Here is a 21,364-nt window from a genome sequence, read left to right on the forward strand (position 1 = left end):
CGCGCGGGCGGGCGTCGGCTCGCGGGCGCTTCCCCTCCCCCGCCCCTCCACCTTTCCCTTCCCCCACCTCCGCCACCACCGCCTCCTCCCAGCCTCCCTCCCTCCCTTCCTCCCTCCTCACCGCCCCCGGGCGGGCGGGCGGCCAGGCTGGCCTAGGCCAGAGCTCCTCACCTGGCGGTGGCGGTGTAACTCCCAGCTAGCTCGCCTCTTCAGGCGGCGGCGGAGGCGTCGAAAAAGGAAGAGGCGACGGCACAGTGGGTTCCGTACCCTGCTGACGGGACGAAGGACGGAGGTGGGAGAGGGGGGCGGGCCGGACCGGGGCAGGCGGGCGGAGCAGACACTGCGGTACAGACGGGGGCAGCGGCGGCGGCGGCGGCTGCACCGGCGGCGGCGGCACCACACAAACAAGGACGCTGATTGGGCAGCTGCCAAGCGCCTCGGCTCCGCCTTACCCACACGCCACGACGCCCATTGGGCAACCTAAGCCGGCCTCCCCGCCCTCTTCTTCTAGGCCATACCAATAAGAGAGGGGATGCCGGGACTACACCCCACCCTTGAAGAGTGAGTGGCTGGCGAAGTGATGATTGGCGTACCTGAAACCCAATTCTAAACGGAGGAGGGGGATGGTCTAGCGGGGGCGCGTTAATGGGTACCTCGACCAGTCCCAGACACATCCGGGTCTTCAGCAGTCCATTAAGTGTCGGGGGTCAAAAAATCGCTTCAGGCTGCAACTTTACCTTGGAGACGTTTTGGTCCCCAGGCAGCCGCCGTACCCCAGTATCCCAAAACCGGGATTCCCCTTTGGCTAGCTCTCATTCTTCCAATTCTAAAGATGGAAACTGGCGAACGGCGCTGGGCTCTGTGTTAGGTGGTGTTTCATCCCGAGAAAATCCATGAATTTCACGAAAGAAGTAGCTTTAGGCGCTTAGGCCTTGCTTTCTATTTGGGGCGTGGCCTGTCTCAGTCTGCCAAAGGCCTTGAACTTCCTAGTCTTCATCGTACCCCAGCATGGTCCTGTCGTGACTAAACCATGGCAGCAGAAAAAAAAGGCAGCTAGCCAAATTGCTGAGAAATTACGGTGTGCAAAGCCCTCCTAGCTCCTTCTCTCGGGATCTTGTCTGGTTAGGTTCACAGTGAAGGAAACAGCCTCCTTACCCCACTCCCCCTAATCAACTCAAGGCCCAACTCCTCTTGCTATCCCCAGAAGCTGTTAGACCCACCTAAACTTTCTTAGCATTTTTTGAGCACCTCAGTGATAGGCAACAAGTATCAGAATGTGTTGGGAATTATAATAGCTGACGTTTTGGGAAAGAGACTGAGCTACACATGCATTATTCTTTCAAAGAGCTTTACATGGGTTATCTTACTTCTCATAACTGTGGAGTAATTATTATCCTCATTTTACAGATGAGGAAAAAGGAGGTACAAAGTTAAAAATGCTAAGTGGCAGAGCTGAAATTTGAATACGGGTAGATCAAAAAACAGGCTCAGAGAGGTTAAGTTAACTTGCAAAGGCCAAACAGCTAATTAGTGACTATGCAGTGCTTTGAGCCCAGAAACAACTGATTCCAGAAGCACTAGAACATGTTCTTCACATCATTTAGAAGTCGTGCTCGGCACTGGAAATTAAACTAATGAAGGACGTGGCCACACACTAAAGAAGGACCCTGAACATACACACACACACACACACACACACACACACACACGCACACATGCACACACGCACATGCAGAGGCATGCCCCAATTCTTATTTTAAGTGGGTAAAAAAAAACCTTGTTTCATTCTAGTATAGTGTCCAGGTAAAGAACATGGTCTCTGGAACCAGTATGGCTCAGTGGATAGGCCTGCAGACTGAAAGATCCCAGGTTCGATTCCGGTCAAGGGCATGTACCTTGGTTGTGGGCATATCCCCAGTAGGGGGTGTGCAGGAGGCAGCTGATCGATGTTTCTCTCTCATCAATGTTTCTAACTCTCTATCTCTCTCCTTTCCTCTCTGTAAAAAGTCAATAAAATACATTTAAAAAAAAGAAAAAAAAGAACATGGTCTCTGGAGTTAGACTACCTGGGTTTGGATCTTTGCTGTACCTCTTACCAGTTGTGTGATTTGGGAGCAAGTTAATTTATATTCTCTACTAATGGCCCAGTACATGAAATTCTGCACATTAAAAGGGAATTAGAGGAAATATTTTAATATTGCTATTTGCCCTTTCTCTATAATACAAGTGTCAGAAATGAAAGAAAATCAGTAAAATGTATATGAAAATCTCCCTCCTGTCAGAGTCTGGGGCACACTGCGGGACCCAGAGTCAAGTCCCCGCCCACATGCGTGCACCTTGAAATCACGGGAGACCCAGACCCAACGGGCCCCACCCCCGCCAAGCCCCACAGGGCAGGGGGCACAGCCTCAGGTCCCCGGCCCCAGCGTGGGGGAGAGGGGCAGGGGGGTGCGGCCTCAGGTCCCCCGGCCAGGCCTCAGGTCCCTACCCCAGCGCAAGGGCGCAAGAGTGTGATGACCATTTGCATATTAGCTCTTTATTATATAGGACTAGAGGCCCGGTGCACAAAATTTGTGCACAGGGGGCGGCCCTCAGCCCAACCTGCACCCTCTCCAATCCGGGACTCCTCAAGGGATAACCGGCAGTCGGACATCCCTCTCACAATCCAGGACCACTGACTCCTAACTGCTCACCTGCCTGCCTGCCTGATCACCCCTAACTGCCCCCCCTGCCAGCCTGGTGGCCCCCAACTGCCCCCCCTGCCGGCCTGGTCGCCCCACGCAGCCTGCTGTTCAGTCATTTGGTCGTCCCTCACTATCCCCCCTACCGGCCTGGTCGCCCCACGCAGCCTGCTGTTCAGTCATTTGGTCGTCCCTCACTATCCCCTCTACGGGCCTGGTCGCCCCACGCAGCCTGCTGTTCACTCGTTTGGTAATCCCTCACTTAACCCTCCTGCCAGCCTTGTCGCCCCATGCAGCCCGTGTTCGGTCATCCATTCAGTTGTTTCGGTCATGATGGCCCCTGGCTTTTTATATATCAGGATGCCTTAGTTTCCCTGTCTGTAAAAATGGGAATGACTGATAAGAGTACTGAGCTCATAGGATAATTGTGAGGATTATAAAATAGTCCATTTAAAATGCTCAGGACAGCCTGATCGGTGTGGCTTTGTGGTTGAGTATCGACCAATGAACCAGGAGGTCAGGGTTCAATTCCCAGTATGGGGTGTGCAAGAGGCAGCCGATCAATGATTCTCATCATTGATGTTTCTGTCTCTCCCTCTCTCTCAGAAATCAATAAAAATATAAAATGCTCAAGACAGTGCTAAGGATACAGTAAGTACTCAATAAACATAAATAGTAACTTATGGGTTTCCTCACTTTTCCAAGAATTTCACCCTCTTAGTTCAAAATTCAGCTTCTGTTGGTATTTTATTGATAGTAGTCTTGTACTGAACTGAAAATTATTTCTCTACTAACCCCCTAATTTTAATGCTTTCACTGACTGTTATTAGTACACATGATAGAGGACCTATTATGTCATCAGGCACTCTTTCATATGCTGGGGCTATAACAGTAAATGAGATAGTCCCTGCCCTCATGGAAGGTATAGTCTTCTTCCCTAACCCGCTTAAACCATGATCAGTCCAATGCATTCTCTGTATCTGAAGGGCCATTCTTCAAGGGCTATGAGGAGACATAAGAAATATGTTGGTGGATACCAGCCCAAAGAAGATACTAGTGAGTCCTAAGAAAATGCCTTCTAACAAAATTAAAAAATCAGGCCATGGAGGGGGACTTTCAATCTGGAATAATCAAGTTCCAAGGAAGACAAGTAAGTGAGGCCACTGTTGTAATGTACATGATCTTTGCCCTATGCAGTCTCTGTTCATTTTCTTTTTGAAGCTAACATTTATTAATTTCACATGGATTACATAATTAATCTTTTTTTTTCATAATTAATCTTTAAACAACCTCCCCAATTTGCAGATGAGGAAAAACTGAGGTATAGCAGTTAAGTAACTTGTCAGATGTAATAAAATTAGTAAGTAGAAGAGACAAGATTTAACTACAATTTTTCATACTCGAGCCTATAAACTTCAAAGTCTGGGAAGATAACCCTAGCCAGTTTGGCTGTGGATAGACAGAACGTGGCCTGCGGACCAAAGGGTCTGGGGTTCGATTCTGGTCAAGGGCACGTACCTCGGTAGCAGGCTTCTCCCTGGCCTGGGCCCTGGTTGGGGCTCATGCAGGAGGCAACCAATGGATGTGTTTCTCTCACATTGGTGTTTCTTTCTGTCTTTCCCTCTGTCTCCTACTCTCCCTAAAAGTCAATGGAAAAATATCCTCAGGTGAGGATTAACAACAACAACAAAAATAGTCTGGGAAGAGAAATTGGGCCAGGTTATATGTGCAGATCCTTCCCCTCACACAGTTCCCTAAGCTACAGGACAGAGAAGATATCAGATGCCATGATGATTACTTTATTAGTGGAATTCTCAGATATTCTTGTGGCTAAAGAATTCTATAGTTCTGCACATCTGACTGTAGACCTCTAAAAGGAAGCCCCAAAATGAGAAACAAGCTGGAGGCAGGGTTGGTTAGCATTATTGTTTGTGAACCAAGAGGCCCTCTAGACCAGTAAGATTGTACGGTCTATTTTTTTAAAAATATATTTTATTTTTAGAGAGGAAGGAAGAGGGAGAGATAGAAATATCAATGATGAGAGAGAATCAATTGGCTGCCTCCTGCACGCCCCCTACTGGGGAACAAGCCCGCAACCCAGGCATGTGCCCTTGGTCGGCATCGAACCCAGGACCCTTCAGTCCACAGGCTGATGCTCTATCCATTGAGCCAAACCAGCTAGGGCGATTGTACGGTCTATTAAAATAGGGACTGAGCCCTAAAAATCTCTCCAATGTCAGTTGGTTTAGCATATTACTAGGCACATTACACTCAACCGAAACTTATGGTTTCGGGAAGGCAGTGGCTCCATTGCAGAAGGTCCCTGAGGATAATACAGGGAGAGGTTGATTTTGGAGAATGAGGTCTGATCAGAACCTGGGGTGACATGAAGGTTCCCTCTGAAGAAGGCATCTCCTAGTCCCTGGCAAAACAGATGGCATTTCCTAAGCCCCTGCTTTCCTCCTGTGCAGCTTCTTTGCCACGCTCAAGACGGGATGGTGAAGGGTCCACTGGCTTGAAGGTCCCAGAATTCAGAAGTAGTACTTTTCATCCACTGATCTCACCCCAAGGAATGGAAAGGCTCCTGTAAGTTATTTCCGCCGTTGACACTCACACCCTCCTTCCCTAAGGCATTTCTGTTTTGTTGGCTAATTCCCTTTGGTAATTTGTTTTGCATCTCTGTTTGGAGTTGTTTCTGTATCTATTTCATTAGACAGGAAAGAAAGGGAGAACTCCAAGTAGGCCAAAGGGATTAGAAAAGCGATGCCTGTCTCTCCGATGCCCACATGCAGTGAGCCCCTGAATCCTTGTCCCAATCTTCCTGGCACTGTCCCCAGACTGAGACCCCGGTTGGAAACGCACTCCCTCCAGCTGGAGCAACCAAGGAGGCCCAGGATAACCGCCAGGGCTCCCAAGATGCATGAGGGCCACCCACACCAACTATTGGGGAGCGCGCTGTCATCCCCGTGGAGGTGCTGGAGAAGTTGGGAGGGGAGAAGCTGGGGGGTGGGAGAGAGAAGCAAGAAGGCAGAGATGAGCTCAGGGCCCCCAGAGAATGGAGTCTTTGTGTGGGCAGACAGATGAGGGACAAGGGGGCGATTGTGTGGGAGGGCCGGAAGTGCCCCACACACTGGCATCACCACAGCCAGCACCGGATTCACCCCTCTCCTGCTCTGAGAACTCCCTGTGCCTCAAGGCACCGGTAGCAGACCTGGTCGGGGAAAGCCAGGTGTACCTGAAGGCTGCAAGAGATGGAAAGGCGGAAGGGAGGATGTACAGCCAGGGGAAAAGGAGAGGTATCCCCCACCATTATCCCAGACCCGGAAAACAGGAGGCAGAAGGAAAAAAAAAAAAAACAGAAGCAGCTTTTACTATATTTACATCCAACAAAACTTCGCAAGGAACAATCCTTATTGCACAGTCAGGGCCCTGGGTGGGTGATGCATTCCCCAGGTGGAGTGGACAAGGAGGATTAGGACGTAGAGGGGGCACCGATCCTTCCTAAGGAGGCCTTGGGACTCCTCCAGTTCCCACCTCTTGAAATTTAAGGCGCTACAAAGCACTGGACCATGGCACCCCACCCCCCTTCTCTTTTTCACCACCCATAATATCTTCAGACGCAAGGGGGCTGTGGCTCCAGAATAAATAACTTAAAATAAAATACAAATTCTAAGGTAGAAAGGCATGGAGAGCCTTGGACTCCTTCAGCAATTCTAGCGAAGAGGGACCCTCCTTGATGGGGAATGATAGTCCTCCCTCCCATTCAAGGCAAAGGCTCAGTGGCTCTGTATCTTTCCAGTTGTTTTTTAAAACAAAAACTTATAAAATGACCAGGGTAGTGCAGACCTGTGGATGACTGGAGGGGGAGTTCCTGGTGTAGGATGGGGAGAAACCGAGCTGTGCCAAATGTCCCCAGGCCTCCTCCAATGTCAGCATGAGCACACTGGGCAGGTTGGAGACAGGGCGTTGTGACGTTTGGTAATACTGGGTCCCTCTTCCCGCTGTCCCCACTTGGGGCCTATGGCTGGGCATGTCTCCTGGCCCGTGTCCCAACTCCTCTGTGAAAGGAACAGGGAAACAGATGATCTCTAGAATCCTTTCTCCTTCACCTCCCCACTCCAGGCTGGAGGGGGAAGCTTGAGGGTCCCTAGCATTCCAGAAGTGCTCCAAAACATTTTCGGCAATCGATGGCCTTTGGGGTGGGCATCTGTGCCCGCCGCTGCCTCAGCTCTTCCTTGCCCATGCTGCTGGCCAGCTTGTTAAAGGCAGACTTGTACCTCTTGTCGAAGTTCACTAGGGAAGAGGTGGAAGGCAGGTCAATATATAAGGAGTCCAACCTCCCACACCGGGCCCCCAGACCCCTAAACTCTTCAGCCCCCCGGCCTGCACCCTCACCTATTTTCATGTGGTCCTTGCCCAAAGCAGCCATTGTCAGGAATAAGATCTCACGGTAGATGCCCCTGAAGTGGAGGCAGAAGGGCATGAGTGAGAGAAAGGGGATACCGAGTCTGGTACAGGCCAGCAAACTCCCAGATGGGAGCCCCCATACCTCTGTAGGTGCAGGCCTGTGGGAGGGGGCCCTAAAGTTTCTAGCAGGAGCCCTACAGCCTTGTGCACCTCATCGAGACCAACATAACGCAGCACCGACTCCAGCAAATCCAGGCTCAGGGATGCAGGTACTGGGCCTGGCCATGCCACCCGCTGGGGGATCTGGCCTGGGTGAAAGAAAGGAAGGGAACCAGGATTACCGAGTCCTCTGGGTGTGGGACCCACCCCTTCCCACCCTAGGCCAAATACCAGACTCACTGTGTACTCTCCAGAGCACATAGAGAGGGGGGCAGCTATTGGGGTCGGGCGTCAGAACATCCCACAGCAGCCGCACCTGCACAGATGCTGGATCAGGCACTAGCCAAGGAGATGGGGCCTGCAGGAGGCCAAGAAAAAGGAGACCGTGAGGCTCACGGAGGACAGGACGTGGACAGACAACGCTCCAAGACACACAGGGACGTTACAGGACGTAGCCAAAGAGAAGAGGGAAAGAAGCTCTCACCCCCAGGAGAACACAGGCTCTCTGAGAGCAAGGACTTTGTTCTGTAATCTGCTGTGTTCCTGGAGCCTGAACCCTGTGCCTATGCTCGATAAATATTGGTAAAATGAGCAGACAAACATGAATGAATCAGTCTGGGCATTACACAAGGTGTCTAACAATAGCCCTGGGCGGGAGGGGGGGGGGGGCGGCGGGGAACACTCGTGCCATTTTATAGATGAGAAAACCCAGGCTCAGTAGGGAAGGGAAAGGGTGAGAAGTAAGACCAAGTACGCCCGACTCCAAAGCATGTGCTCTTTCTACAGCACCAAGGACACAGAGGACTGAGACAGACAGAGAGCCGAGAGCTGAGGTAGACCCTCGGGAACAGGGAGCCCCCTAAGGGCACTGACCTGGGGGGGTGGGGGACCACTGCAGGAGGCAAGCACCAGGCATGGCAAAATACTGGGCAGGCGCAGCCTCTGGAAATACCACAGGAGGTTCCAGAAGATGATGGGGTGGGCAGCAGGCAGCTCAGGCAACGCCAGCACTTCACTGCCCTCGTTCTCCACCAGCGACTCCAGCTCCTTACGCAGCACCAGGGGGCTCAGGTATGCCCAGGCCCCACCCTCGACTCGCTGGGAGGCACCCTGTTGGGCACAAACGGGGAGAGCAGGGGTGGGCATGTGCCATGCCCCATCCTCAGAGCCATGCTCCCACATGTCCAACAACTTCTGGGATGCCCCTTGGCCTCAATGCCCATCTCTGGACAGAATCCCTGGGGGCCCCCCCACAGGGCAACACACCCCCATTCCTCATGCCCCTTTGGCCCAGCCCTTACCCCCATGTGCCCGTTGCAGAGCTGGGGCTCATCCAGGGCAAGGCAGAGCCTGCGGTCACTGAGCACAGGGCCTGGGCCCCCTGGGACAGGAGCATCTTTGCTGCCACTGGCACCAGCAGGGGCAGGCTTGGGGCCGGGAGCACTGCGGGGGGACAGCAGGAGGGTTCAGCACTTGGGCCTCCACCTCCCTCTCCCACCCAAAGCCCCTGCCCTGCTTTGGGCACCTGGGTCGGGAATCAACAGTCTGGACACTGAGCAGGGGCACAAAGGGGCAAGCGCAGAAGGGGCAGGTTGTGTTGAGGTTGGAGTCATCAGGTGCCCAGCCGGCCATAATCTCCTCATCGTACACCAGCGAGTCACAGGCCCGGCACAGGGAGCAGCTAGACAGCAGGATCTGCAGGCAAGAAGACCCCTGCTTGGCCTCAGGCTCCTTCCCCAGCCCCTCCCACCTCCGAAGCCCAGCCCAGCCTCCGGCCTCCTCCTCCCAGCCCCTGCCTTGACAGAGTGAGTTGGGGGGGGGGGGGGGGGGGGTGTTCCAGCACATCCGTGTGGGAGGTTATCCTCACTTCCAGGGAAGGTGGCTGGGAGGTCCCGGGGGTTTCAGTGAGGCGCTCTGAGGAATGGCGAAGGCTCAGGCTGCTGACAGAAGATTCTGAGAGGTCCCACTCACTGCCCAGAGAGGCTGAGCTCTACCGCACAGGAGAAAGCACGGTCAGCCGGCCCACACTCCTCTTCACCCAGGACGCTGACTTCCACCACCCCTCGGGGCCCTCTCCCATTAGCAGCAGCCCCACCCCACCAGCCTCTGGGTGCTTAAGTGTCTGGACCTTCCCCTTGCTGGCTACCTCGGAGGCAGTGGATCCGGGGCGCTCCCGGGGGTGCAGAAGGCCATCCATGGGGCTGCGGTGGGCTGGGGGAGGCAGGTCATGGGGCAGCTCAGGTGGGGGGAGGCGAGAGACGGAGGAGCGGCGGCGGGAAGGAGTGAGCAGCTGTTGGAGGCGGGCACCCAGCCCTCGCCGGGGGGTGCTGCCCCCATCCCGATGCCCACTAGCCTTGGGCACACGTTCACTTAGCCCTTCCACGAATTCCGTGGACTGGGTGCTCAGGGCTGAGCCTGAGTCCCCTGGGCTGCCTCCAGCTGCCAGCTCCTCCCCAGTCAGGCTCAGGTCTGAGAGGCTTCCATCGTGCCAGGGCACAGGTGATGCCCGGGACTCCAGCACCCCCAAGGCCTCCATCACTGCAGGGCAGAGAAGAGTCAGGGAAGGCGAAGCCCAGCCCCTCCCCCAGAGACTGAGTAAACACAGTTTCTGGCTGCTCAAACTCTGGCACCACAGCCCCTATCATGACGGCATTCTGGGCGAGGTTCCCTGAGTCTGCAGTCCCCACCACAGAGGGCCACCCCTCCATCCCGGCCCTAGTCTTCCTCTCTCCCTGGCAAGTGGAGTCAAGGGCACTCACTGTGGGCCACGCCAGCCTCCACAGTGGGTTGTGCCTCTCGGGCGCTGCCCAGGCTGCCACTCTTCAACAGGCGCCCCTTGGGTGAGGCCGGGTCCCGCAGGCTTCGCCCAGCCCAAGTCGTCTGGCGCTGAAGGGGGCGGGAAGGGGAGGGGCGCTCCAGGCAGGGCTCTGTAAGACACAGGGAGGGCTGAAAGGCAGCCAGGTCAACACCCAGCCCTCTATTCCAAAACAGAACTCCTTGCAGGGACCTGGGTTTGTAAGGTTCTCTGCAGAACTTTATCTCCTTTGTTACCAGCCAAGTGTCGTTTATCCACCCCCAGAACACCCAGTGTCAAACAACAGGCCAGTCCCAGCTCTCCATGCCGGGGCCCCAAGCCCGTGTCTCCAGCCCCGACCTACCTGTCTGGGAGCGGCCTGCCTCTGGTGCTGCCTGCTGCTGCTGCTGCTGCTGCTGCTGCTGCTGCTGCTGCTGCTGCTGCTGCCACCGTTCCTTCAAGGGCTGGCGGAACTGAGCAGCCCCCAGGACAATGTTCCGAAGCTTGGCCCAGCGCAGGCGCCCACCAGGTGTACCAGATGGCCACTTGCTCTCCAGCACAGCCTGCCAAGCACAGTGCCCATCAAGATGGCCTACTTTCACCCTCGGATCCCAGCCCGACACCTACTGCCTGTCCCGGAGCCCAGGGACCACCTTCCCCTCCAGGCGTGCCGCCCAGGACTGTTCTGCCAGTGGCTCAGCCAGGAGAGGCAGTTGGCAGCTGGCAGAGGCCACTACTGACAGGGGGGGGGGGGGGGGGCGGGTAGCAGAGGAAGCCAGAAGCAGGGAGACAATTTATTTCCAGACTCTGTTACTTCTAAACTCTATGGCTTTGAAGAAATCACTTCACTTTTTGGTCATGAGTTTCCTCATCTAAAAGGCAGGAGGCAGTTCAGTGTCACGGTCAAGGGCCTGAATTCAGGAGACTTCAATATGCTTGTGTTCATATCCCACTTCCCTACCTGACTCACTGTGGGACCTTGGACAAGTTACTAACTCTGCAACCTCATTGCCTCGTCTGTAAGATGGCGGTAATAATCCTTCCACCTCTTGGGACTGTGGTGAAGATAAAACGATGTAAATGTATCCTGGCACACCGGCGAACCCTCAGCTTTAATGGGGGGGTTGCAGTACCTGCCTACCTTTGTCAGGGCTGTTGTGAATATCCAAGCAGCCAAGCATGCGAAAACCCAACCTAGGTACTAAGACACTCCAGGAGCGCATGGATAGCAATGCTTACAGGACCTAGCTGGATGGTATGGGCCCAATCTCCAAGGAGAGGGGAGGGGAGCAGGTGCCAGGGAGCAGCCTCCTCCCCATACACACACCTGGCACATGCCACTGTCCCACCGTAGCCCCACATTTGGTACCTTGTTGTAGTAGCCGTAAGTGATAGTGTTGGGCACGATGCCTGCCTGCCGCATCTCCAGCATGACCCGCACGGACAGCACGGGCTGCCCATAGTGTGAGCACAGCTGCATCAGCACCCGGTAACACACCTGGGCCAGGGGAGGTACAGGACGAGGGGACTCACTCCCAATCCAAACCCTAAAGCCTCAGCAAGCACCTCTTCCAGCCTCTCCAGTTCTCACAGACTTCCCTGGCCCCTGGCAGCTCCTGTCCCGGCGCACCCGCCCCCCCCCAGTCCCTGCTGCTGTTCCTGGTCAGGCTCGTTCATTCCGTGAATCTTACGAAGCACCTGGCGACTCCAGGGCGTGTGCCAATGCGCCCCATCTGCCTTCCCAGGTTTCCGGTGAGTCTCCCGCTCACAGTCCCCAGGACTGCACACGCACACCCGGGCCTGGGCATGGGTACCCACCTCATCGGGCAGCACCACCTTGTGGTTCTCCATCTGGCGCAGCACGTGGTAGGCCGTGTGCAGCGCCTGCACCCGGGAGGGTGCTGACCGCACATAGGCAGGCAGACATAGGAACCAGAGCCCATAGCAGTGCCCCAGCAGGCACCGGGCCCACAGCTCAGGCACCGCCGCAGCCTTCTGCGCCATCCGCTGTGCGACCTTCATCTCCTAGATGGGGTAGGGGGTGATGTCAGGGCAGGGCAGGTCTTAAAATGCTGTGGGAGAAGCAGTCCCTTCCCTGAGGAAGGGGCTGTGTTTGGAGGAGGCAGGGGGGTTGCTGCACCCACAGGCTTCAGCCCCAGAGCCCTGGGCAGAGAGGCCAAGCCCCTGAGCACGGGCAGAGAGGCCCTGGAAGAGGCGACACAGCCCTGGGTCCCCAGAGTGCTCAGAAGATGAAGACAATGGTGACGACAATGGTAACAATACCAAATGTTTTCTGTGCCAGGCACACGTAACCCTCCTAACAACCTCATGGGATCGGTACTATTATGTGCATTTTACAGATGCAGACGCTGAAGCAACAGCCCTTGGCTGAGCCCTTGCCGCTGAGGGGCACCTGCCGGTTACCTGTTTGGTACGGCGAGGAGCAGGACTGCTGGGGGCACTACGGGCCGGGCCGGGCACAGGCAGAGCCCCCGTTTGCTCTTGGGGAGATTCAAACAGCTCAGCCCGCAGCTCTGGAAATCCATCGTAGCTGGAGGGGCAGAGGGGCAGCATCAGGGGCAGGCAGCACTGAGCTAGCCTGCGTGGCCTCGGAACCGGTGAGGGCCCCGGGGGCTCTCACCAGTACTGGGGAGTGGGTTCACTGCCCTCTGGCACCGGGGGCTCCTCAGGGGGCGTGATGAAGACGGTGAGCTCACTTCCCGACAGCTCCTCCAGCTCCACCAAGGGCGTCGGCTCAGGCTTCTCCTGCTCTGGGTGCACCTGGGACAGGACGGTAAGGGAGTGAGCGTCGAGTGGGTGTGGAGCGGGGCCAGCGTGTCCAGAAGGTGGCAGGTGGCGTCTCCCAGGAAAGCACACCCCGGGGGAAGGAGCAAGTGCGCTGAGGCGTCACCAGGGTCCCGGGATGCAGCGGGGGAGCGGCGTCGGGAATGGAAAGATGGGGTGTGTGTAAGCCAGCCACGAGTGGTGACACAGGCTCTGCACTGAATAACCAGGGCGCCATCACCGTCACAGACAAGACACAGAGCCGTGTTTATCGTGGTCCTGGGGTAACAGAGACAGCCAGGAGGACAGCAGAGGGCAATGGGCACGAAGAGAAGGGACCATGCTCAAAACCTTATCAACGCAAGAGTCAAAGAATTCTAGGGCAGCGTGCCGAGCAGAGCCAAACGAGCATTCCTCGATGAACTGCGAGAACATCTGCGTGTGCAGCAGCTGCGAGTACAGCTTGTGGCTGGAGCGCTCCCGGGACTTGAGGAAACCTGAGGGCATGAGAACGGGGCAGGGGGGGAGATGACCAGGCTTCCTACCGCAGCCACACCCCTGGTGAGCCCCTCTCCTGGCTCCCTGCCCATCCAAGCTACCATCTCTCTGGCCCCTCTGACACTACCCCACACTCCAAGCGGACTGGTCCAGCTCCCCAGCACCGTGGCCCCATGGAGTCCCTTCTGTCTGTCGGTGCTCCCTCCCTCTCCCTGGGGCGTCTCCAGAGCAGTGTCCCTGAAGAGAGATCTGCCCACGGGGGGCGGCTCACCACAGGCCTCCCTGTGCCCACCCCAAACCCAGGGCCCCAGAGGGCAGGCCAGCGGGTTCCTCTTTGTGCCCTTAACTCCCTCCAAGCCCAAAGGAGTGTACGGCTCAAAGCTGGTGCCCGTAAAAATGCCTGCCCCCAGCCACCCTCCCCAAGCAGACAGGCCCGCTTTACCCTGCAGGAAGAAGAGGTTGTCAACGTCGCGAGCCCCCTCGGAGGGCGCCTTGGTGAGTGGACGCAGGAAGTCCCGGTAGCCCTTGAGCAGACAGGCCATGAAGCGGAGGAAGGCGCCCTGGACCTCGCGCTCCAGCCGGTCCCGGCGGCCACACACAGCCTCGTAGTCGGTCAGCAGGAACTCCAGGGACGCCTCCTCCTCGGGCCCCGTGTATGCTGGGGACGAGGGTGGCCTGAGACTGAGAGCCAGCCCCTGGAGGGCTGTCCCCACCCCGCTCTGCACCCAGGCCTCCACCCGGCCTGGCTACCTCCAGCTGTCACATGACTTGGCACCAGTATTGACTGAAGAGTTACCCTGAGGCGCGTTTCAAGCCTCCCCAAGGATCAGCTCGTCCTTCTCAATACATCCAGGGACACTAATATGATATATTCCTCCCTCTTGCTTAAAATTTTCCTCACTTCCACCAAATGAAACCCTAACTCCTCTAACCTCCTCAAGTAAGGCCTGGCTCTCTCCACAGGCCTGCCCAAACTGGGGGTTTAAGGCCAATGACAGTTTCCAGCCTCCCACCCAGGCTTCTCACTCTGATCCAGCTGCTGATACAGGGTTGTCAGTGTAGCCAGCAGAACCTTGTGGGGTCTGCGGGGCAGGGCCCGAGGGGTGAGGGGCTTCTTTTCCTCCGTCCTATGAGAGAAGCAGAAGGAAGAAAAGGCCATGGGGCTCCTTGCCGGCTCCCCCACTTTGCCTGAGGCTCCTTGGACATAGAGGTGGCGCTCCGTACACCTGCCCACATCTCCTCCCCGCAGCCCCTTGAACGAGACCAGCCATCTTACTGGAAGAGCGTGTTGGTGTCCAGATCCACACAGATGACATCAGAAGGTGGGTCGTGCAGATCAAAGTAGCTGGAGTGGATACCCACAATGAAGGGCACGGGGGCGCTCAGCACATCAGCCAGCGCCAGCGGGCACAGGGGAATGTAGGGGCACTGCCAGTGCAGCGGGAAGATCATCTGAAGCACCGGGGAGTGAGGAGCAGTGAGCAGGTGGGTGGGGGGTGGAGCAGCTGGGGGGCGGGAGGGTCACTGGCTTTTGGGTGGTGCCTGTTGAAACTGTTGAAGGTGGGCTCTGAAGGAGAGCCCCTGATGGGAGCTGAATGTCCCTGTAGACTGTGCCAAAGGAGAAGACTGAGGGAACCCCCCGCCCCAGGGAAGAGTCCGGGGAGGGGGGTCACTCACAGAGACGAGGGCCTCACAGACGCTGGTGAGCAGGTCCGGCCGCAGCGAGTGGACTAGTAGTTTGTGCTCTGTGAGCACAGCCAGCAGCAACGTGATGGCCAGCTCAGGGCCCAGGTTCTGCAGCAGCTGCAGGAAGCTGGCACCACTGTGGGTAACACCAACGTGGGGGGGCAAGTCACCAGGAGACCCTGGAGACCCTTTCCTAGTCACTGGGCACAGACACCGCCCGGGCCCAGCCTGCACAGACCTCAACAGCTGTGCCCACCTGCCTGGCACCTACCATGTCCTTGGTCATCAGCCCTCTCCCCCAACTTGGGCACATACCTGAGGGGCAGGGGTGAGGACACAGGCTGGCAGAGGAGCAGGTTGTCATAGGGAGACATCTGGGAGGCGGAAGAGCGATGGGTCAGGATAAGGGAGGCTGGCCACTGCCAACTGCCCTCCCCCGACCAGCCCCAGCACGGCCTCAGCCCTCACCTGCACCAGGATGCGGGGTCTCTGCGGGGAAGGGAAGGGGACGTTGTGAATGAAGTGGGAGATGTGCCTGGGGAAAGGAGGGATGCCGGTCAGAGACGGAGTCCCCAGCCTATCTCCTTCCTACCATCACATTCCCTCTCCTCAGCCACCGGGCCCCCAGAACTTTCTTCCTCCCTGACCTCGCCTTGAGCTGACGTCAGCCATCAGAGCAGCCAATATACAGGGCGTCCCCCCCAAATGTATACACCCTTTAACAGCAGATAGCTCAGTTTTGAAATTAAATGTATTTTCATGAACACTGCCTTTATAATTATTCCAAGTGTGTGTGGCCATTTTGGGGACACCCTATAGGTAGAATCCATACAAATAAGAAAAGAGATCCCCTCTGAGCATGCGAGCCCCTTAGCTAGCAAGTGTAGACTGGATTCCAGGCCCCGCTCCCCCTTAGCCAGTGGCACTTTTGCAATGTATACAACCACACCAACCACACACGACAGCCCTGATCCCCACTCCTCTGCCCACCTCCCCCCCACACACCCCCATTCCGCTCCATCCTAATCTCTTCCATCCCTCCTGGCCTCCTGATCCCCTCAGACTCCTTCCCAGTGCCAGGGGAGCCATGCTCACGCTTCCAAGGGCAGGCGGTGGGGGCCGGAGACGGAGTAGCGGTACAGGAAGGTGAGGAAGGCGCGGAAGGCAGGGAAGGCAGGCCAGCGGGACAGCACAGCGATGGCGCGCCGGCTGCGCACCGCTCGGCCCCCAAGCGGCCGGCCCCTTTCCACGGCGCTCAGCAGGCCCAGTGCCCGCGACTGCCGCTCGGACAGCCTGGCCCTGGGGAACGCCTCGTAGAACTGCAGGGCCGCACCATACACCTGGCGGGGGCGGAGGGGCAGTCAGGGGGGCCCGGCACAGCCCAGACCCCCGCCCACACTCCACACACCCACCTTGTTACCAGCTGCCCCCGTCAGCACAAAGGTGGAGAAGACTGGCACCGGGTACTTGGTCTGGGCAGGCCAGCACTCGATGGTGGCCCCCATGGGTAGGCAGAAGACGGGCACTGACTCGGGCAGCGGAAATGTCTCATTGTCCTCCTCTGGGTAGCGGCCCAGCAGCTCTGCACCCAGGACGGAGTGGGGGGCACCCAAAAGGAGGAGGGTACCTCAGGCTCCAGGGGAAGGAACTGGGGGGGTGGGGGGTCCCAGGGAAGGGCCAATGGCGAAGGGGAGTTCCAGGGACAAAGGAAGTGACAGCCAAGAGGCGCCAGGGCAGAGGGACATGGAGGGCCAAGGGGTTAGCGGGCCAAAGGGGCAACTCACCTGCCTCGTACACAAGCGTGTTGGCCTTGGCCAGGCCCACCTTGTAGCACAGGTACACTGCTGGGCCCCACTGCCCGAGACACAGCGAGAGACAAGCAGATACACAGGAACAAAGGTTTCTGGGGCCCACTCTCTCCACCACCCCTAAGCGGTCTTTCGTCTTTAGAATTCCCACTAATCCCGGTCCCCCAAGACCAGAGTCCACCCTGGGCCCGCGCCTGCCATCAGAGGCCTTAGGCTGAGCGTGCCCTTTGTGCCCAGTGTCCGCACCCTCCTGCCGAGGCGGTGCGGGTTTCAGCCCTGGGCCCGAGCCCCACTCACCATGCCGGGGTTGAGGTTGCGGGGCAGTCGGCAGTAAGTATGAGGAGTGCCCTCACCCTTGCTGGGCAGCACCAGGCAGAGGTCAGTGATGCCCAAGGCATGCAGCCCTGCCCCCTCTGCTGCCCGCCGGTAAGTGAGGTAGGTGCGGGGGTGCCCAGGGCCTGGAGGGGCCAGGTTGGCAGAGTGGCTGTAGGGTGTCGTGTCTAGTACTTGGAAGCCGGGCTTGGGACGTTCCTTCCCCTCATACAACACCCTTGGCACAGAGAACGGAGAGAGATGTTGAGCTCGGGGCCGAGGAGAAAGACGCCCGTCCTGCCAGACCTGCCTACGCCGTCCTACCTATCAGCCCCATAAACCCCGACCCCAGGGCTCCCTTACTGCTGACCTCTGCCCCCAAGAACCCCATGCCCCTCTTCTGCCCTTGTCTCTTCTTCTCCATCAGCAACAACCCCTCAGGCTTTCCATGGCTCCCCTAGTCATTGATAAATGCTAAGAGAAAATTACCATTTACGGACTCTGTGCTAAGTCCCTTCCATGGATGATCTCATTTAATCTTCTCCGCCACCTTATGCGGAGGTATAATTTCCCCCACTTCGTACATGAGGAAACAGGCCAGAGGGGCTCAAACCCCGCCCAAGATCACACAGCTGGCAAGTAGCAACATTAGTACAAGGACCCAAATCGGTGTGAGGGTTAAGTGAATAAAAACTCAGTCCCTTCTCTCTGGCCCCGAGCCAGCCCACTGTCTTCCCGTTCCCACTGCCTATCCCTCATCCCATACCCCGACCTCTCCCTGCCTCGCCCCACAGTCCCTCCCAGTCTCCCCTGGTGCCAGCACGGGTGGGGCACGCACCCTAGCTCCACGAGGGGCGGCTTGTCGCGGCCCCTGCGGTAGCAGATGACAGGCTGAGTTCCACTCAGGAGCCCAGCGCTGAGTTCCAAGGGGTGGCCGCCCACAGAGGCCTGGATGCACGTGTAGCCCTGGGGCACCTCCTCGCCCAGCGCCCGAGCGATGACGGCCACGTCTGTGATGGGCTCAGCTGGCCGGGGAGGGCGCAGGGCCCCACTGGGCTCAGGAACCCACGTGTCCTCAGGAATGGGTGCTCCGCTCCCTGGAAGCCCAGCTATCACGAAGTAATCCACCAGCCGGGGGGGCCGCTCCTCCGCCATGGCCCCCCCCTCACTCACTGCATCTGCAATGGTCAAGGAAGGCTGGTGTTGCCATGGCAACCACGGTGCCTCCCCCCCCCCCCCCTTAGCTTCCCTCCTCTTCATAGTCCCTTCAAGGGAAGGCAGGATCAGTGGTCAGCCAATCCTGAACTCTCCCGCCTATGACATCACCAGGCCTTCAGAGCCCCACCACAGCTTCTTAAAGAGACCAGGACCCTCTCTTATGGTACTAGCCCTGTCCCTAAAGGACCCAAACTCCACTCCACCACACACAGCTAACTTGGGCTCTGACATCACTTTGTTCCTCTATCCCTTTTAAAGACCCCTCCCCTCCTCACCCCCTACCCATACAGACTTATGATAGGTCAGTCTTTTCTGTAGTGGCCTGCAATGACATCATTAATTTTGGCCATGACATCATGCCAACCTTCCAGTTTAAGGGTTTTTTAACTTCTTGACTCTAGTTATGACATCCTAAGAACTACATGAGCCAGTTCATTAACTCTAGATCTTGGGAGCACCCAAGTGTCCAGAAAACCCACAAAACCCAAGCTTTAGTGTCCTTTCTCCAGACTCAAGTGTCCTTTCTCCTCACCTAATTCCACAAAACTGACAAAAAACAAACAAACAAACAAAACAGTGCCCGCCCACCTCCAGGATCCTCGGGTTATCCCCAGTGAGGACAAAGGCGGCTGTGGGAAACAGTCCCAGCCACCCCATGCCCTCCTCCAGGAAGCCCCAAAATAGGCCCACCACAGGTCTTCAGTAACCGGGTCTCACCTGCCTCCATGGCCAACCCCCGAGAGTAGGAGCCTAAGGGCCCTGGGGAGCCCCAAGGCGCAGAAGCTAGGGAAGAGCTTGAAGGGTGGCTTGCAGCAGAGGACAGGGGAATGGGGGTGCCTCAGAGGGGAAGGGAAGTGACTTCCTGGAACAGTGGAGGGGAAGCTGTGGCTCAGCCCAGCTCAGCGGAAGTCGGCCTATGGGTGTGTGTTGGGGGAGGCGGGCGTACTATTGAAGGCGCCAACACAGCATCATGCCAGGTGTCACCTCGGACGAAAGGACCCCAAGCAAAGAAGAGGAGGCTCAGCATGGCTCCAGGGGGTACAGTCCTACTTAACCTCAGAGAACTCTGAGGAGCAAGGGACTCTCATGAAGCCAGGTTGGCCTTCTCCTCAATATGGCTTCTGGACGCACACACACCTCCAGCTAAATTTAGCCTCCATGTCTGGAAGGTGAAGCCAGGAGTCAGCGTCAGCCTCCTAATTTAGCTCCGGGGCACAACCGCATCCCTCAGCCGCTGCAGGCGAAAGGGCGCCCTATGCCCCAGGCGGCGGGCAGGAGCCCTTAGGTGGGTCGAGTGGGTGGCCCCGATCCGCAGGACCTGCTCCCTAGAGCCTCCCTCACCCGGCCAGGGAAACACCCTGCACAAGGCAGCTCTCGCTGCCTGGGGAAGGCAAGGGGCACGTGCACCCCTTGGGGTCCCAACGCCCGCAAACCAGGCGATGGGAAGTTCGGGCTGGGGCAGCGGCGGGTGGAGCAGGGGACTGCTGAGGAAGGGGCAGGAGCACCGGGGACAGGGACAGGTGCGGGGGACGTGACAGCAGCAGCGCCGCGTGACCTGAGCCAGAGGGAGGGGTGCTCTGGCTTAGGACCCGCAGGAGCCAGGGGGTGCAGGGCGCCGGGCGCAGCTAGCGAACTCCCCTCCACTTTCACTTCCCCAGGAGAGAGGAACCGGAACCAGATGTGCCACGCCAGAGAACAGCTGGGGGACCTCCTCCCGCCCGGCACCCTCTCCCTTCCTTCCCCGCCCGCCACCCCGCCCGGTCCGGCCCCTACCTGCCTGCCCTGCGACTCCCTGGCCGGCCGGCCCGCTGCGGGCGGCTGGGAGAGTGGGCTGGCGGGCCGGCGGGCGGGCGGTGGACGGTGGGCTACCCGGCCCCGGACATGGCGCACCCGACTTGGGCGCCACTCCCTCCCGGGAGGCCAGGGAAGGAAGGAGAGGCAGCCGAGGGCGCCGGGGCGCTGGGCGCGGTGGAGGGAGATCCCGGCGGTCGCTACGTTCCCAAAGCGCTGCGCCACGCAGGGGACCGTGCTGCCCTGCAGCTCACTTGGGCGTGCGCTCCTCCGGGCTCCCGCTGGCTGGAGGCGGGGTGCTCCTCCGAGTGTCCCGCTTTCGCCGCTCCCCCACACCCCCACGGGGACGGTGGGCGCAGCTGCTCCCCCCACGCCCTCCCGGGCCTGTGGCCGTGACCCTGGCGGCGCCTGCCCAGCGCCCGCCCAGCGCCCATCCAGCGCCCAGCGGCCTGCAGTGCGACCCCTGGCGGCTGGGAGGGCCCCTGGCACCCAAGCAGCTTCTCACCACTCAAACGATGCTGCAGGACACTAACCAGGCGGCCCCTCAAGTCCAAGGCGATCCTAGTCAGATATGCAAGGCAGGCCTTGGGGAGGGCCCTGAAGGCCTAGGCAGCGACACCCAGGTGGCTGCCCCTACTTCCAGGTTTAGGGCACATTGTAGTCCCTTCGCGCCTAAGCCAGAGCTCTCAGTTCTCTTTTCTGAAAATGACAAAAGCTTTGGAAAGAGGAAGAGGAAAGACCAGGAATGTAGGGTGTGAAAAGAGTAGTAGAGGTGAGGGTAACTGAGGAGGGACATGACCCTTCTGACTTCGCTGGGAGTGGAAGAGAAGAGGGGAGAGACTATGGTGGTTAGAGGGCTAGCAGCAACCCAAGTCAGAGAGAGGAAATCTCTGAGAACACAGCACTCAAGCATCTGTAGAATGAGTGGAGTATGGTGACGGTGAATTCATGCCTAGTGAGGGGGCAGAAATGAGGCCTCAGAGCTTCCCTGAGACCTAGAAGCATGGGATCAGAGGCTGGCCAGGTACCGCTCGTCTAATTTCTTCTAGGCTTAAAGGGCCATAAAGGAGGAGCCAACCCAAGACCTACATGGTGTCAGGATTTAAATCCTCTCTCCTAGGTAGGCTTAGCGCTGAGGCCAGCTACTCCTGAAGAAAGCTGGGGTCCTTCAATCAGAAACATCAGGCCTCTGGGTTCAGCCTGCAGTTGCCTCCTCACTTCTACTC

At 57.7% G+C, this 21,364-nt stretch overlaps 2 protein-coding genes across 7 annotated transcripts in view; both read right to left on the minus strand.

The window, feature by feature from the left end:
• The window catches only part of GATAD2B (GATA zinc finger domain containing 2B), an 82,276-nt gene extending 81,852 nt beyond the window's left edge, over window positions 1-424 (minus strand). For both annotated transcript variants that reach the window (XM_079762183.1, XM_079762184.1), the window contains exon 1: window positions 172-424. The gene's annotated coding sequence lies outside the window, so the exon portion shown is untranslated. The remainder of the gene's footprint in view (window positions 1-171) is intronic.
• Window positions 425-6,032: 5,608 nt separating this feature from the next.
• DENND4B (DENN domain containing 4B) lies at window positions 6,033-20,506 on the minus strand. 5 transcript variants are annotated; one of them, XM_079760913.1, is made up of 28 exons: window positions 20,393-20,506; window positions 17,968-18,307; window positions 17,115-17,367; window positions 16,794-16,863; window positions 16,422-16,591; window positions 16,105-16,349; window positions 15,478-15,544; window positions 15,325-15,383; window positions 15,001-15,145; window positions 14,600-14,775; window positions 14,350-14,450; window positions 13,766-13,981; window positions 13,177-13,322; window positions 12,683-12,822; window positions 12,466-12,592; window positions 11,860-12,066; window positions 11,411-11,539; window positions 10,406-10,604; window positions 10,007-10,174; window positions 9,394-9,785; window positions 9,115-9,237; window positions 8,773-8,942; window positions 8,549-8,690; window positions 8,121-8,357; window positions 7,488-7,605; window positions 7,231-7,396; window positions 7,077-7,141; window positions 6,033-6,974 (listed from the first exon to the last, which is right to left on the minus strand). In XM_079760913.1, the coding sequence occupies exons 2-28, from the start codon at window positions 18,282-18,284 to the stop codon at window positions 6,829-6,831; spliced, it is 4,494 nt and encodes a 1,497-aa protein (XP_079617039.1). In that variant the 5' UTR covers window positions 18,285-18,307; window positions 20,393-20,506; the 3' UTR covers window positions 6,033-6,828. The 5 variants fall into 5 exon arrangements, with proteins under 5 accessions (XP_079617039.1, XP_079617038.1, XP_079617041.1 ...); XM_079760912.1 differs by lacking the exon at window positions 20,393-20,506 and adding an exon at window positions 20,121-20,255; XM_079760915.1 differs by lacking the exon at window positions 20,393-20,506 and adding an exon at window positions 19,065-20,105 and having other exon boundaries at window positions 16,422-16,534.
• Between the last annotated feature and the right edge of the window lie 858 nt (window positions 20,507-21,364).

The sequence above is a fragment of the Cnephaeus nilssonii genome (assembly GCF_951640355.1).
Source record: "Cnephaeus nilssonii genome assembly, chromosome: 21".
NCBI lineage: Eukaryota > Metazoa > Chordata > Mammalia > Chiroptera > Vespertilionidae > Cnephaeus > Cnephaeus nilssonii.

Coding starts and splice junctions, on each gene's coding strand:
- DENND4B (XM_079760911.1), bottom strand. Junction 14,451..14,599: donor GACACCAACACGCTCTTCCA/GTAAGATGGCTG, acceptor CTTCTCTCATAG/GACGGAGGAAAAGAAGCCCC. Junction 10,175..10,405: donor GGCAGGCCGCTCCCAGACAG/GTAGGTCGGGGC, acceptor TGTGTCTTACAG/AGCCCTGCCTGGAGCGCCCC.